At 45.7% G+C, this 15,733-nt stretch overlaps 1 protein-coding gene across 3 annotated transcripts in view; it reads right to left on the bottom strand.

Annotated features, from left to right (window-relative positions):
* PAMR1 (peptidase domain containing associated with muscle regeneration 1) overlaps positions 1-8,358 on the bottom strand; it is a 54,672-nt gene extending 46,314 nt beyond the window's left edge. The window contains exon 1 of one of the 3 annotated variants that reach the window (XM_080594490.1): positions 7,776-8,358. In XM_080594490.1, coding sequence (XP_080450616.1) covers positions 7,776-7,848 — 73 coding nt within the window. In that variant the 5' untranslated portion in view covers positions 7,849-8,358. Of the gene's footprint in view, positions 1-6,933; positions 7,734-7,775 lie in introns of those variants that run through there. The other 2 variants (XM_080594492.1, XM_080594491.1) reach the window with 2 other exon arrangements.
* Positions 8,359-15,733: the final 7,375 nt, after the last annotated feature.

Below are 15,733 nucleotides of genomic sequence, written 5' to 3'. Positions count from 1 at the left end.
TTTAGCTGAAATCAACAAACAAGTCTCAGAACAAGCAAATAAACAGCGCATTAATTTATGGGATTTTAATGATGGAAGAAAAGCCCATTAAATCCAGGAATAGACAGCACGTGTGGAAGCAGCTCAAGACCACGGAAACTGAGCAAGAAGTAGTTGTGTGGGGAAGGCAGGCAAACAGCTGGGGGAAGGTGCTGGGGGAATGCCCGCTGGGCTCGGCAGCCTGGCAGGACACGGTGCCACGTTTCTCCTGTTGCTTCGAGTCCAGCCTGGGGGAAAAGTGCAAAGGCAAGCACAGCAGTAACATGCGACCTAGCTGGTAATTCTCATATGTTTCCAGGTTTGGATGGCTACATGTTCATTCTTTTTGCTGACATCTGCACCTAGTGAGACTGCCTCGCCCTCACAGCACAGGGGCACGTTTCATATCCCGCAGCTTTCAGTGACTGATTCTGCAAGACAGCAGTGGGAGGGGATGTTCCCCAGCAGCGCCCACGTTTCTGTGGGCTCTAAATGGCCTTCCTGTTGTCAGCATCAGCCCGAGGGCTGTTCCAGCAAAGGCAATTCATCACAGTCGCACCGCCACCTCCCCTGCTCTCAAATATTAAGCTGGGTATTTGGAGGAGCCAAAGACTCCTCTCCCTGGGGAGCCGTCCCCACTAACAGGCAGGCCCTGAGCTTCCTCCATGAAAACCTGCGTGCAGATGATGAGCCACAGCGAGGAGAAGGTGTCGCAGGAGTGTCTCGAGGGAGCTGACTCCTGCTCTTGTCGTGGCTGAGCCTGCACTGGGAGCTGAGCTGCTGAAAGCAGATGAAGAGCAGCCACAGAGGAGCCAGCACAGAATGAAGTGCACAGCTGATCTGCTGGATGCTCTAATGCTTACTGACATCCCTGTGCAGACAGGGCCTTGCTTTCTCCACAGATTCTCAAGACTGCAAAGGCAAAGTGTTCAGCCTTTGCTCTTGATTTTGATTCAGCTCTGTGTTTGCCTTTGTACAAGTGGTGCTTATCTGCCTGCCTCTGTACCGTATACCCACAGGAGCCAGGGAAGGAGTGGAAGAAGGTTACTCCTGGTGCTCTAGTAGCTTTAAGGGGAAATACAATTTTAATCAGCTGGACTACCAAGTTTCTACTGTCACGCACTCCATTCACAAAGTTGCAAAAAATTCAGCTGTGATTTAACTTGCCTGGTGCATCCACTTCCCTCACTTGCTCTGGCCCAGAGTTCTCTTATTTGCTTCTTATTTCTGCTTCACCTTTTCAAGAGGTGCCAATGTCCTCAGCCAAGATGTGCCTAGGCTAGGCAGCCTGGTGTGCAGAAGAGGAGCTTGAACAGTTGACAGTGAAGTTGTCATCTCCCTCACACAAATGGGTCTGTTATTCCTGTTGCCCTCATGGTCAGGGCACACGTGTGACTCAGCCATCTCTGTCCTGGCCAAACCTCAAATACTATCCTTTTCCAAACTGCAGGACCTCAGAAAGTGAGGTGATGAAACCCCCACAATAAAATATTTTATTAGTACTTGGGAAAGATGGTGATGGAGGTTTGACAGAAATATTGTTTGAAATTGTATAGAAATGCAACCTTCCAAAAGGGCAGTTTTTACCATGCCATTCGGAAAAGGCAGAAGTCTCCTTAGAAGATAAGCGAAGGCGCCATTAGCACTCACCCTGAAGACTGGAGATATGTTACTTATTCTTATGCCAGTGAGTTCAAAGAGGATACCCAAGTAAGAAAAAATAGCTGTAAGGATAAGGCCATCTTAAAGCACTAGTTCTATTCAGTTCAAGGCCTGCTGGAAAGGATAGTGATGAGTCCTATGGGATATGCAATGAGCCCAGCCAAATCTCTCATTTGAGGGAAAAGCGGAGACCTATGAGGGATGGAAAAAGTCTGATCATCAAAGAAAGCTATGTCTTAGAGCTCAGGGATAAAGGGAGGACTGCCAAAAGCCAAGCTGAATTTGACCTTGCGAAGGAAATTAGAATAATAGTAAAAGGTTCTTCAGTCATAATAAGAAAATAAGGAAAGAAGAAAAGTGATTCTTGTGGGATGGGGATGCAGATGAAATGTAAGATGGTGGTGGACAGTGTGGTGAGTTACTCGCTTTCATCTTTAGGGATTCTACATTAATAGGTTTGAGGGTGTGGAAACAATTAAGTTGTGATCTACATATTAGTGAACTTCTAACCAACTGCAGTTTGCAGCTTGGGATATTCAAGTAAACCAGCTTCAAATTTGGTTTATCTTACTAGGTCAGGCTTAAAACTTCGGTGATTCGCAGATTCACAAGCACGTTGCTGCCTCAAGGGTGGGTCAGACAGTTCATCGCTCTAAAACTTCAAATTTAGCACACTTTTCTTGTCACGGTGAATTTTCCTGTCATAGATACCTTACTAAATAGAAAGAGGATTTCTGTTCCAAAGGGCTTGGAGCTAGGAAAATTATATGGCTAGGATCTAAGGTGAATTAAAGCAAGCAAAATTACAGCAATTAACTTATATGTCTTCTACTTCTTTGGAAGAATGGCTAGTTTAGGCTGTAGTCATTTTAAGCTGATATAAATCCATGCTGCTGCTGCAATGGGACATCTCCCTCAGTTGTGTCCCTGACTTCCCATTCCCACTCCCTATCTTTGTGCTGGCATTAGCTGCTACGTAGAGGGATCAGAGTACTGATCCAACAGAAAGCCAGTTTGCAGTCTCCATTTCTCCCTGAAAAAAAATAAAAAGGAAAAAAGCCTAAATATTCACCACAGTTCTACAAGAGAGAGAACCTCAGGACCTTGTTGTATATATGTATTTATCAGAACATGGAAGAAAGTGATTTATAAGGACATCCATACCTTGATCTGAACTGATGGAACTTCCTATCCTACATATCCATTGTGTTACATAGAAAAGATGAGTTTTCCTCCCATGCCACAGTTTATCCGTCAGCACATTGGTGTAACAATAGTTACACTCAAAGAAACATCATTTCAAATTGCTTTGAAAAGTGCCATACAAATTAAAAGTGCATTGTAAATAAGAGCAGATACAAACATATACATCTCTAAAATTAGAGTCCATAGAAGATGACTTTCAAAGTGTTTATTCAAACAGCTCATGTTCCACAAATGAGAGTATGTCCCCTTTTATTTGATTGCCTTTTTTTTTTTTTCATCATGATGCTCAATAACAATTACTGCCTCTGCAGAAGAAGCAAGCATCTGAGTTTGAAGGAGCAATTTCTTAAGGCTCTTATTAGGAAATGTTCAGCCATGTAATAATTCTGAAATGAAGGTTTCTCATTTAAAGAAAGAATAAATCTGACAGAGGTGAAATCTAGTAAAAGCTAACACATTTTCTTTCTCTTCATGTCTGTCTCATTTTCATGGTTGTTTTATCCTGCTCCTTATTCAAGTCTACTCACATTGCACCACAGTGCAAGCTGGTTCCTATCCCATAGGTGTTATGTGTATGGATATTAACAACATGAAGAGCTCTGAGCACACAGAAGATCTAGAATTTCTCAACTGGAAATGAGAAACATGTTGGATCCACTTAGTAAGGCCAAGAGGAACCGACCTCAGAAGGGAAGAGAGTTGTTCCCTTAAGAAGTTTTAACCGGTGCACTTGGAGAACAGTTTAACCCCAAACCCTTAATTACGATGGAAAGTGCAGGTTTTTATTCCTAACCTTTTCATCCCTCAGATAACCCGTTATGCAAATGATGCCTGTTTTCCTAATAGGTTAAGAAGACGAAAGGGAATAATGCTATCTCTAAAGAAGCTTGCTTCCCTTTGGAAATTATGTGCCTATTATTCTTTTTAGCAGCTGGACTAATTAAAAGAGGAGCTAAAATACATCCCTGTTTTAGTTTTACTCAGTGTGCTTCATTTATGGATTGCAGACCATTGTTGAATAATCGGACTGCTTCTCCCAGTGAGCCAGTTTGCATCCTTTCCTAACTATTAGTGTGTGCTTTTACACAGCCATGAATGTGAAGGGAAAAAATGAAAGATTTTCTCACTAAAAAAATAAAAATAAATTAAAAAAAAGCTAGCATGTGAACACATGGCGAGGTCTACTATACTAAGCTGACTTGGTCCACTTACTAAACATGTAGCTATAAAATTCAGAAATAAATATTTCTGTTGATCCTAATAGGACATAGGTTTGCTTCAGCATGCTCCTACAGTAGTGCCTTTTTTACACTTGCAAGCTTCCACTCTTGACTGGGCTGTGATAAACAAATCATAAACTCACAACACCTCTGCTCCAACGAGAGAAGAATTGTTACTTCAATAAAAAGTCATTTTTGAGGTCTCCATCAAGTCCTTAACAGGAGTTCCCATATGACTTCCAAAGCTTGTACCTCACTCCACACTGCCTTCTTTTGCTTTGTCTATAATAAACATCAAGTATCTCAGTGCAGTGTAACTGAAAGGAAAGCCAGGTAAAAACTGTGCTTCCTCTTTGTGGTGTATAGGAGTTGCCCATCTAAAAGCTATAGCAGTGGGTTAATGAATAAAGAGCATTAAGTGAAAATAGGAGTGTCCATTCAGCCATCTACACTACAAAACCCGATGGTCCCAGGACCCCTCAGCCAGCATCACCTCAGTTGCGATGCCCACCAGTTGTTCATGTTCTACCCATTTTCCTTCCAGAAAACCTGCCCGCCCTGCAGCCCCTCCTCGCCTGCCCCACCCCTGCTGAGGAGAAGCCCGGCAGGTAGGCCTCAGGCAGGGTGCTCTTTCTTATTAGAAACGTCCCGCTTCGCTTCTTCCTACATTTCAGCAGCCCTTTCTTCCAGATAGTGAGCTGTAACACACAAAACAGAGCTCTACTCCATACACTCCAAGTAGCAGCTCTGCTCCTTTCCCCTTTTTCTTGTACAAAGCCCTTATAATCCCTGCCTTCCCTCTGGGGACAGGCCAGTTGGCCCACAGGCCCGGAGCGCTGCAGCAGGCGTACACGCCTCCACCGCATCTCAGATGCTGTTCCAGTTTAAACCTCGCACTCCTCAGCACGCGTCTTCCCCCTGCCCTCAAAACACCACAGCTTCCTCTTTCTGTATCTTTTTGTCATGGCTGGATTTAAATTACAGGCCATCATCTATGCCACGAGCTGGGATGTTTTTAGCATCTAAAGCAACCTGCAGAAGTCTGCCCTAAACCTCCCCCTCCTTCACTTTCTCCTCTGTAATTATGAGACGGCATTTTTGATCTCATTATTGGCACCGTGGCATCGCGTGTTCATCCAAGAAGGGCTGTGACAGGGCTGTAAAACAGCCAGGATAAGGCAGAAACTGAGTTTGCTACATTACCCAGCAGGCCTTGATTTGTTTCTGGGATAGAGAAGCTTATTCTGGCCAGGAAAATTACACTAGTGTGATTGGGAAGAGATTTTGTTTTTCCTGTGCTGCAGGACAAGGAACAGGAGCGGGTGTGAACGCGGCACTTTTGAGATAGTGGCAGCATGCATGAGGTTGGAAAGCCCAGCCTTCGTTAACAGGGCTGGGGAACAAAGCCAGACTGCTGTGATATGGGAGAATATTTGGGAATCTGTAGAAAAGAAACAGCTGTAATATTTAAATCTATGAGAACATAACATAGGGACATGCCTGTGTTAACCATGGAGAAGTGGTGCCGGCCCTGTCTTGAGTGTTTGCTTGCTGTAGCGGTGTCAGACCTGGACCAGGTTGGCAGTTAACGTTGCCTGGATAGAAACAGCCTACGCAGACAGCAGCAAAATCCCTGAGCCTCCACCTCAAGCTGTACGCAGCTGCCCTGGGGCTGTAGTTCAGCCCTAGCCAAGGACCGCAGGGTGCCCCCGAGCTGCTGGCCTTATGCCCCTGCGGTGGGGGGGGCAACAAGCCAAACCACGGGGCACCGGAGGGCTTAACGGGACTCCTGGGAGCCCCTTGAGGTAGCCTCGGGGTGGAGCATGAGTAACCCCAGCTTTCCTCCAAAACAAAAAGCGAATCTCTCCCCCTTTGTCCATGCTAGGAACCTAAACGTGTGAACTGAAGTAACCCATTTGCTAAGATTGAATGCATCTGGATGCATCTGAGTGCATCTGGGCTCCACTTCTCTAGACAGAGGACGAAGGGGGAGGGGAGGAGAGATTGGGGAGGGTTGAGATAGGCAGGAGCACACACAAACACATATATTTTTAAGGAAATATGAGTCACTTGCACTTCAAGTTTATTCCAAAAATCAACTCCCAGACCTCCCCTGACTCCTGCCCCCAACTCCAGAGGCAGGCCCTGTGCAACTGGGTGTGATAAATAGGGATAAAAATTGGATACATCTGTGGGGAGGAGGCAAAATGCTATTTTCCAACCTGCCCTGACATGCTCAGGCCACCGCACTTTTGAATCCTTCCCCTGGCTCCAAGCACCCCTCCCACCGCTGTGTGCAGGGCGAGCACCGACGCCAGTGACTCCTCTGGAGACAGGGCACAAAGGCACAGCGAGGATGACAGGGCAGAGGGGTGGCTGTCCTCAATGTGGGACCCCCAGGCCCTTCAGTCACTGCCCCCGGTGCATGAGGAGCTGGTGCTGGGGAGAACAGGTGGGCAATAAGCCCCTCCACAGCACCCTGCCGCTGGGCAGCCACTGCCCATGCCTAGGAGTGCTCTGGCACATGGCAGAGGGACAGGCTGCCGCGGGGACAAAAAGTGGGTGCACGTGGGACAGTGAGACCGTGCTTTGTGCTGGTGCCCCTCGGGGAAGTCTTTGACAGGAGGTCAGTCTCCCTGTCGCCTGCACCCTGGGCCCCCAGGACCAGCAGGGAAGGACACCACAGAGGCAGACCCTCTGCCTCAGCCCCCAGAGAGGCGGGCTCTGTAGCCCCGTCCTTGACACTGATTATTTATAGCCGTCACGATCGGGTTGCCTGCATACCTGGCACATGCCCTGGTCTGATGCGTCCCCCCGAGGTGCTTACCTGGCAGTTAATGTTGCCACAACCCAGCGGCTCGAAGGTCGGGCGATTCGGGGGCACTGCACCTCCCAGTGCTCAGGGCTGCGGCTCCTGAGGAGGCAGCCCGCGGGATGCTGACAGCCATCTGCAGCTTCAGCTGCTTCCAGGTGTAAGCAGCCCACGTTCGTGGCCACAACGACAGCAAATCTGCACTCACCAGTAAATGCCTTTTGCTTAACCTTATCAAGAAGAAACTGAACATGCTGGTTCAGCAGAATCTGGAGCGAGGCTTGGCTATAAAAAAGATCATTCTGCTTTAACGAGGCTTCCCCTTCGAAAGAATAATATTGGCAGAACTAAAGCCCAGATCGGAAACAATGTGTGGCTTTTGTTTTCTTTTTTTCCTTCACTTTTTTCCTCCCTTGCCTTCATTCTTGGTGTTGGGGCTGGAGAGGAAAGTTTCTGTCTTGCCAAACTAAACAAATTACGCTTTACAATTCGGAGACTTAAATGCCTCTTTTTATCATCATTTCCTTAGCACTGAGTGTTGAGAAAATAAAGCAGTAGTAAGTGAAGTGATTGCATACCCTTTTCTTGATGGCCATTGGCAAACAAATCCAGCCAGTTGTTTCTCTTTAAGGCTATTAACTTTGCCTGGAAATCATCCCTGGGCAGACCTCCCCCCACACATGCTCTGTGCTGGCGAGAAAGGAATAAATAAAGCAGAGCCCCTTCTTTCTATTATTACCATCCCTGCAGATCTCTCCACTGCCCATGACAGCCCGTGAGCTCAAACCCCTCTGACCACACTGAAGGAATGGGACTGATCTGGCCGTGCCGGGAACGCAGACGCTGACTTACGGTACCTCTCGGCAAGCAGGAGATGAGCAGGAGCTGGAGGAGGGTCAGTCCTATGTGTGTCCAGAGGGCTCGCTCCATACTGGCCAGGCCGGTGCAGCGGTGTGACTGCTCAGCAAGGGAAAGCAGGCAAACAGCTTTTACTGGGACCTCACCAGCTCCAGGCTGCGAGGGATCTCGGATTTCAGACCTCGGCTCGCTCCCATCCTCACCAGAGGGGAACTACCTTCAAGAGACTTCTCAGGCGTCCAGAAGCACGACGTCACCCCAAACCTCTCCAACTGCTGCCTTAACCCTTTCTGGACTCTGGCAGGCGATCCCTTTTGTGATGGGTTTGTTGTCTCGCACTGCTCAGCTCTGAGATAGCGATTTTCATCTCGGAAAGAAAGATATAGTAAAGGGGGGAGAAACAGAAATATAACTTTCTATTCATGAGTCATCCCTGTTGCTGTGGTGAGTTGAAGTTACAGAAGTCTCCAGAAGGAGGCACTTGGTACGTGCTCCCTCTGGGTGTGCAGGGCCGATGTGTCCCCAGGGTGCTGCCCTTGCCGCCGGGCTGGGCGTGGGGTGGGTGTGGAAGGGGATTCCTGGCCCACCGTCCTGTGACTGGACAGCCCGGCTAAGTGACATGTGCCATTTTACAACGCACTTAAAATAGACGTGCTTTTTTATGGCAGGCCAGATGAATGAATGGGGCTCACGAAGTGTTCGCTCCCTCCACAGTGGATGAAAACCGCAAAACACAAAAGGAATCACTTGGAATACAAGCGCTTGAGCTAGTCAGAAGCTTTTTACGGACTCCGTTCTGCCAGAAAATGCAACTTTGGCAAAATTGAAATGTTTTGTCGGAACATGTTGATATTGAGGAAATGTTCAATCCAAACAAAGGACACCATTGCATTTTGATTTTATCTTTGCGTCATGTTTTGGTTTGCCTTTTCTATTAGTACATGCTACTGATTTTACCTGTCTTCAGCTCATATTTAATAGCCGTATACTTCATTTTTCCTAATATTCTTCTTGCAAAATGTATCAATACTATCCAAGGGAAATATTTCATGGTTCTACATCAGATTTCCTCAATTTCACATCTGTAGTGAATTTTCAAAATGTAGATCATTTTCAAAATGTGAAGGGTAAAAATTGGCATTTTCTGCAGAGTAGAAACCCAAGTATCTCAAAGGTTTTTACAAATACCTTCAGCTGTTTGTAAAGCTCTTAGGCATGTTGAGCAACCTCAAAAATTTGCAAGCAGTAGCCAATGGAAACCTTGAGTAATTTACTGCAGTGGAAAATCCATTACGCCTTCAGGTGGTCTTTCATGGGATGAATTCCTTTATCCAGACATCTCCTTAGGTTATCCTTGTCTAACAACCTATAGACTTTTAACTGTGAACAGTCTTTGTAGTATCTGTGCACCTTCTGTATAAAACAATACTGATGTGTTCATGACCATCTTTTTCTCTAAATCTCTTAACGCGGATGCAAACATACCCAGTGAGATTGCTGATGTAAGAAGACATGAGACAGATGCCAAGATTTTGACGATTACAGCACACAGCTCTACTCAGTACATAGTATTTAAAGTTCATTTTGCACTTAGCTGCCATTTGATTTACTGCATGGCAGTGGAACTGATGCTAACTGCAAATTTCCTTCAGGGCACAGCCACCTACTTTGGCGTGTGGACCTCCACAGGCTGCAGTATGGATATCTACCTGCTCCACAGCCTGATGGGGAATCTCCTCTCTGCCATGGAGTGTGCCCAGGTGGCCAACAAGGCCAACAGCATCGTGGTTTGTATCAGGAATAGTGTAGCCAGCAGGACCAGGGAGGTGATTGTCCCCCTGTACTCTGCTCTGGTGAGGCCGCGCCTCGAGTACTGTGTTCAGCTTTGGGCCCCTCACTACAAGAAGGACACCGAGGCCCTGGAGCGTCTCCAGAGAAGGGCTACGAAGCTGGTGAAGGGCCTGGAACACAAGTCCTGTGAGGAGCGGCTGAGGGAACGGGGGTTGTTTAGTCTGGAGAAGAGGAGGCTCAGGGGAGACCTCATTGCTCTCTGCAACTGCCTGAAAGGAAGGTGTGGGGAGCTGGGGGTCGGCCTCTTCTCACAGATAACCAGTGACAGGACTAGAGGGAATGGCCTCAAGTTGCGCCAGGGGAGGTTCAGGTAGGAAATGAGGAGACATTTCCTCTCAGAAAGCAGTCAGGCTTTGGAACGGGTTGCCCAGGGAAGTGGTGGCATCACTGTCCCTGGGGGTGTTCAAATTGGCTGGAACAGACTGGAACTGGCTGGAACCGGCTGGAACAGAATGGAACTGGCTGGAACAGGCTAGAACTGCCTAGAACCAGCTGGAATCATCTCGAACTGACTGGAACTGGCTGTAACCGGCTGGAACTGGCTGGAACTGAGGGGAACTGTCTGGAACTGTCTGGAACTGAGAGGAACCGGCTGGAACTGACTGGAACTGGCTGGAACTGGCTGGAACTGACTGGAACTGAGGGGAACTGGCTGGAACCATCTGGAACTGACTGGAACCGGCTGGAACTGACTGGAATTGGCTGGAACTGACTGGAACCGGCTGGAACTGGCTGGAACTGAGGGGAGCCGGCTGGAACCAGCTGGAACTGACTGGATCTGGCTGTAACCGGCTGGAACTGACCGGAACCAGCTGGAATTGACTGAAACCGGCTGGAACTGACTGGAACTGGCTGGAACTGATTGGAACTGGCTGGAACTGACTGGGACCGGGTGGAACTGGCTGGAACTGAGGGGAACCAGCTGGAACTGACTGGAATTGCCTGGAACTGACTGGAACCGGGTGGAACTGGCTGGAACCATCTGGAACTAACTGGAACTGGCTGGAACAGAGGGGAACAGACTGGAACTGGCTGGAACAGGCTGGAACCAACTGGTACCGACTGGAACTGACTGAAACTGACTGGAACCATCTGCAACTGGCTGGAACTGAGGGGAACTGGCTGGAACTGACTGGAACCGGCTGGAACTGGCTGGAGCCAGCTGGAACTGACTGGATCTGGCTATAACCAGCTGGAACTAACTGAAACTGGCTGGAACTGGCTGGAACAGACTGGAACCGGCTGGAACCAGCTGGAACTGAGGGGAACCAGCTGGAACTGACTGGAACTGGCTGGAACCGGCTGGAACTGACTGGAACTGGCTGGAACCAGCTGGAACTGACTGGAAGTGGCTGGAACAGACTGTATCCGGCTGGAACCAGCTGGAACTGACTGGCACCGGCTGGAACCGGCTGGAACTGACTGGAACTAGCTTAAACCAGCTGGAACTGAGGGGAACCGGCTGGAACTGACTGAAACTGGTTGGAACTGACTGGAACTGGTTGGAACTGACTGGAACTGAGGGGAGCTGGCTGTAACTGACTTGAACTGGCTGGAACTGACTGTACGCAGCTGGAACCAGCTGGAACTGACTGGAACCATCTGGAACTGGCTGGAACTGAGGGGAACCAGCTGGAACTGACTGGAACTGGCTGGAACTGACTGGATCCGGCTGGAACCAGCTGGAACTGACTGGAGTTGACTGGAACCGGCTGGAACTGACTGGAACTGACTGGAACTGGTTGGAACTGGTTGGAACTGGCCCTGTCTGGCACAAGACAGCCTTGGCAGCTCCTCACAGAAACCGCACTGCAGCCCCTGTTACCAGCACCTCACTGGGAACAACCAGGACAGTCATTTAGTTTCCACACAGGACTATATGTCATAGTAGCTCCTGTTCACCTCCATAGTCAGCTCTTGTAAAAGGTGAAGAAGGTGAGGGTGACAAGTGGAGAACCCTCTGTGGCCATGGGGATCATTGCAGTGACAGTCCACAGCAAGCTGAAAACGATGTTATGACAAGCTGACTAAAGCTTTCCCCTATATTTCCCCGTTGTTTTTTTCTTCATTACTTCCCACACAGACAACTGAAGCTAGTCACTCTCCTCTGTGTTTAAGAAAAAAGAAATGAATTCCCCCAAAACAGATGAAAATAGAGAGCCCTTACCTCTTCACAAAGAAACATGAATTTTAATGTTTATGGAATCATAAGTAGTTCATTTCGTACCCTGTTATTTCTAATAAACAATGAAATTATTTAACCTAGTAAGTCCTTTTAAGACTGAAAGTTGGCTTATACATACCTGAGGTTTAGCTGAAACTGAGGGGGAGCCCCACGAGGATCCAGACCCAAATCTGTCCTCGATGTGTCAAGTCAGGGGAAATCCCAGAGCGTTGAACAAGGCTGAACACAGGGAACCAAAGAGTTAAGGACAAGCATAGAGGACCTAATGCATAGGTTTTTCATAAAGGCCAGAACCATTGGGGGAAAAATAGCCACAAGGGCCACAAGTATTTGTTTATTTGAGCCAGTTGCTGTGGCAAGTCGTTCAATATGGTGGAAAAGGAGTAGCTGAGGTTGTGCCTCTGTCCTGTGTAAGGAGCAGTTCTGCAGGGACGCCTTCAGTTTTAAGCTGGAAAAGAGGTCTTTCTATTTTATGGAGGACTGGGCTAAGGAAGGGGAAAGCTGACTGGTCTTCGATATCTCTTATTTTTCTTGTCTCTGAAGGAAGTTAGTTATGTTCTCCAGGGAATATAATTGCACTCAGTGTCACTCTAAAGGGCTTCGTTTAGCCCTTTGCAAAATCAAGTTGCATTGGTGGATCCACTGCATCTGTAGAGGATGGCTTGTCAGTCAAAAGAGTGAATACAAACATGATCCCATAGATTTTACATGATCAAGTAGATTTATCCTATTTACACTGGTTGTTTGGTGAGGTGTAGGTTTAGCTCTGGGTAACTTACACAGTGCTCCTGAATGCACTTACTGCATTCCTATTAAGATGCAGAGACCAAACCAGGCAGATCACACCAGCCAAATATTTCAGGCTTTATGTAATTCTGCATGAAAGAAAGCTAAAAGCTCTTAGCCATGCGTCTGTGCTGCTGAGGAATCTCACTCTAGCATTTGGCTGCAGTGTTTGTATCTGCCCTATTGCTGAACATACTTAAGTACAGGTTTGAAAATTACATTCCACTGACACTGAATTGTAAAACAGATCTGCAAAAATGGATAGAGTTAATGTATCTTCTAGTCATTATAAACTACCTAGCAACCCACTTCAACCTAGAGTAAAACAAGCGCTTTGATAATTAATAGTTAGCCACTGGATTAATAGTTAATGTGTAATTAATACCACTAACTTCTAATAATCCACCATGAAAAACATGAGACATGAAAACACTGTGTGGTTCAGTCTGTAAGAAGAGCAAGAATGCCACCATTTTATAGGGGAGAAAAATTGAGGCGCTGAGGTTCGTATCTTGTAGCAGTGCCAGAATGAGTTCACCCCTGTTTGGTACTTAAAGCTCTAGACTGTTCTGCTTGAGAGGACTCAGTGAAGAATAATTAGGGATGGATGTACAGTTCTGAATAAAATCAATTTTGGTTTGAAATAAAATCACTGTTTCAGAGCCAGAAGGGCTTTTTTTTTTTTTTCAGCCAGAATGTTTAGTGAACTTTTTATTTCCCTTCACAAGGCATCCTTCTTACAGAAATATTTTGAGCCCATTTCTTTCTCTTCTCCCAGGCAAGATTCCCACTGAAACTAGTAGAGTCTTCTGCAAGAGAAAGAGTTTGAATCATCCAAGCTGAAATGTGCTCCCAGCAGAGTTGGTGGAGTTAGGTCTTGAACTTTAGTGACTGCCCGGTAATGCCCATCATACTTGAACAAAATCTCAAGAAACCATTTGTGAGACATTGTAAAAGAAAATGGACCCTCTGAAAGGCTGGAAAGGGCTTGTATATCACAGGAGAAATAAAGTTCAAATGAAACTCAGACTTGGAGCTTTAAGAGTAGCAGCAACAGCAGTTAATGAAAGATTAGCACTAATGTTTTATTCCTTCCCTCAAATCATTGTTGTTGAATGAGGGAGCCCTTTCAGAGGAGAAATTACAAAGCGTTTGCCTTTAAAACACTGCTTTTAATAGAAATCACAGACCTTACTATAACATCCGAGGAACATTTTATAAGTTTCTGGGAGTATTTAGAGTATACTTTGCCCTTTTAGCTTCAAGTTCTGCCAAATGTGTGCAATGCAATATCAAGCACTTATAAACCACAGTAGAATTGCGGCAGCCATCCTACAAAGGCACCTGCAGGCAAGGGCACTTTGTGGGGCTTTTTCTGACCCAAGATCCACAACCTATTCCCAGCTCTACGCGGGATGTTAATCCTCGGTGACCGAAGCATCACAGTCAAAGAAAGCAAATTGGATGAGAATGGGAGAAGCCAAAAGAGCAAGGAACTGTAGTGCCAGCACACATTACAGCTCCTGACCTAATGGGACTTGTAATGGCAATAGTAAAGCCTGTATTCGTTAAAAAGATTTTGTCAGGAAAATTGAGGTAGTTTAAAGTTTAGGATTCCAATTATGTTTCTGGGCAGGTGATCAACAAAATATGGCCAGAAAAATATGACTCCTTAATGGCACCTAACAAGCAGTATGGTTTTTGTTTTGTTTTGTGTTGTTCTTTCAGTTGGTACTGCATGTCTTAATCTGTCTGGATGTGGGTTTTTTTCAGTGATCCTTCTGTGTTTCTCTTTTGTATATAGTCTATGATGATCTTCATCATAGCAATGTGTAAAAAAAAAAAAAAGAGACAGGTAGAAGATTTGGTTTGAATCTAAAACTAGCCATTAGTCAAGCCTACTTATCAATTAGTCAGACACTGATGTTACACTCTAAGGAGGTAACAGGAAAGGGTTGCAGTTACGTATTTCCCTATATGGAGGTGAACAATCTCAAAATTCAATTGTTGTTATGATACATATTTTGCTTCATAGATTAATAAATAAGGTTTTGTAGGTTAACAAATAAGACTTTTAATCTGTACAGTAGGCTCAAACTGATTACCAAAACAATGACACAGGACATTAGCAACTGCTTTTTTTTGTTTGTTTGAAGTTGGACATTTGATAATCATGCTAGCACGTGAGCCAATGGGGAAGCCAAGAAGAGAACATGTGTTTGAGTCAGAAATCTAATGATGCTCAACCTGGAAGGCCAACCTAGCACTGGAGCATGAAGTCCACTCAGAAGAAAGTGTACATGAAATAAAGCTCAGAAAAATGTATGTTGGAAGCAATTGGTGGAAGGTCAGCTTTTCCGAGGTGCTGATTGTCTGCATTTCCAAACTGGAAATGTAGAATTGCAGCACTTCTTGAAATGTGATTCAGAATGAGATGTAACTGCATTGCAGTTAGATAATAAGTGATGTAAGACTTGAGCAGTGCTACCTTACAAATTAAGAGCTTAGTCTAAAGTGCAGGTTTTTTGTGATCTCCTTTTCTTCTTTCATTGATCCCCATTATAGCTGAAATTAAGGCCCAATTTCTGTCCCTGTAGGTTGAATTTGCCAAAATGTCCTCATGAATGTTCTGTGAAGAAATCAAGCTAGGAACAACCGTAAAATTCTAATTACAAAGAGTAATGAAATCATTCACCCTTTATATAGTTGTCTTATATGTGGTACAAGTAAATAATCAACAAATGTGCAGTAACATATCATTATCTATTTCCTCCTGATGCATCTTTTGGGAGTTCTGGCATCAATCATTTAATACCGTCTTCTGCTAATCGCTATGCAGTTTTTCTGTTCTTCTCCCTTGATTGACTTGACTGACCTTGATGAAAACGGTGGACCTGAAGAAGATGACAAAGACAATAAAAATGTACTCATTCAGAAAGAGAGAGTAAGATTGCCAAAACTGAAATGTGAAGCAGCTGAGATCTTTCAGATCAGTAATCCATTCTTAGAGTAATCGGACAAGGTCACCGGAGTATTGCAAAATTTGATCTCACGATATAAAATGATATACTGATCAAAATCTCAGGCCATTATGCAGCCATCTTTTGAATTTTATTTTAAAATTCATCAGCATCT

The sequence above is a fragment of the Anser brachyrhynchus genome (genome assembly GCF_964034855.1).
Source record: "Anser brachyrhynchus genome assembly, chromosome: 5".
NCBI classification, from domain to species: Eukaryota; Metazoa; Chordata; class Aves; order Anseriformes; family Anatidae; genus Anser; species Anser brachyrhynchus.
Note: the sequence above shows the minus strand (reverse complement) of the source record. Positions and strands in the feature narration are given on the sequence as shown.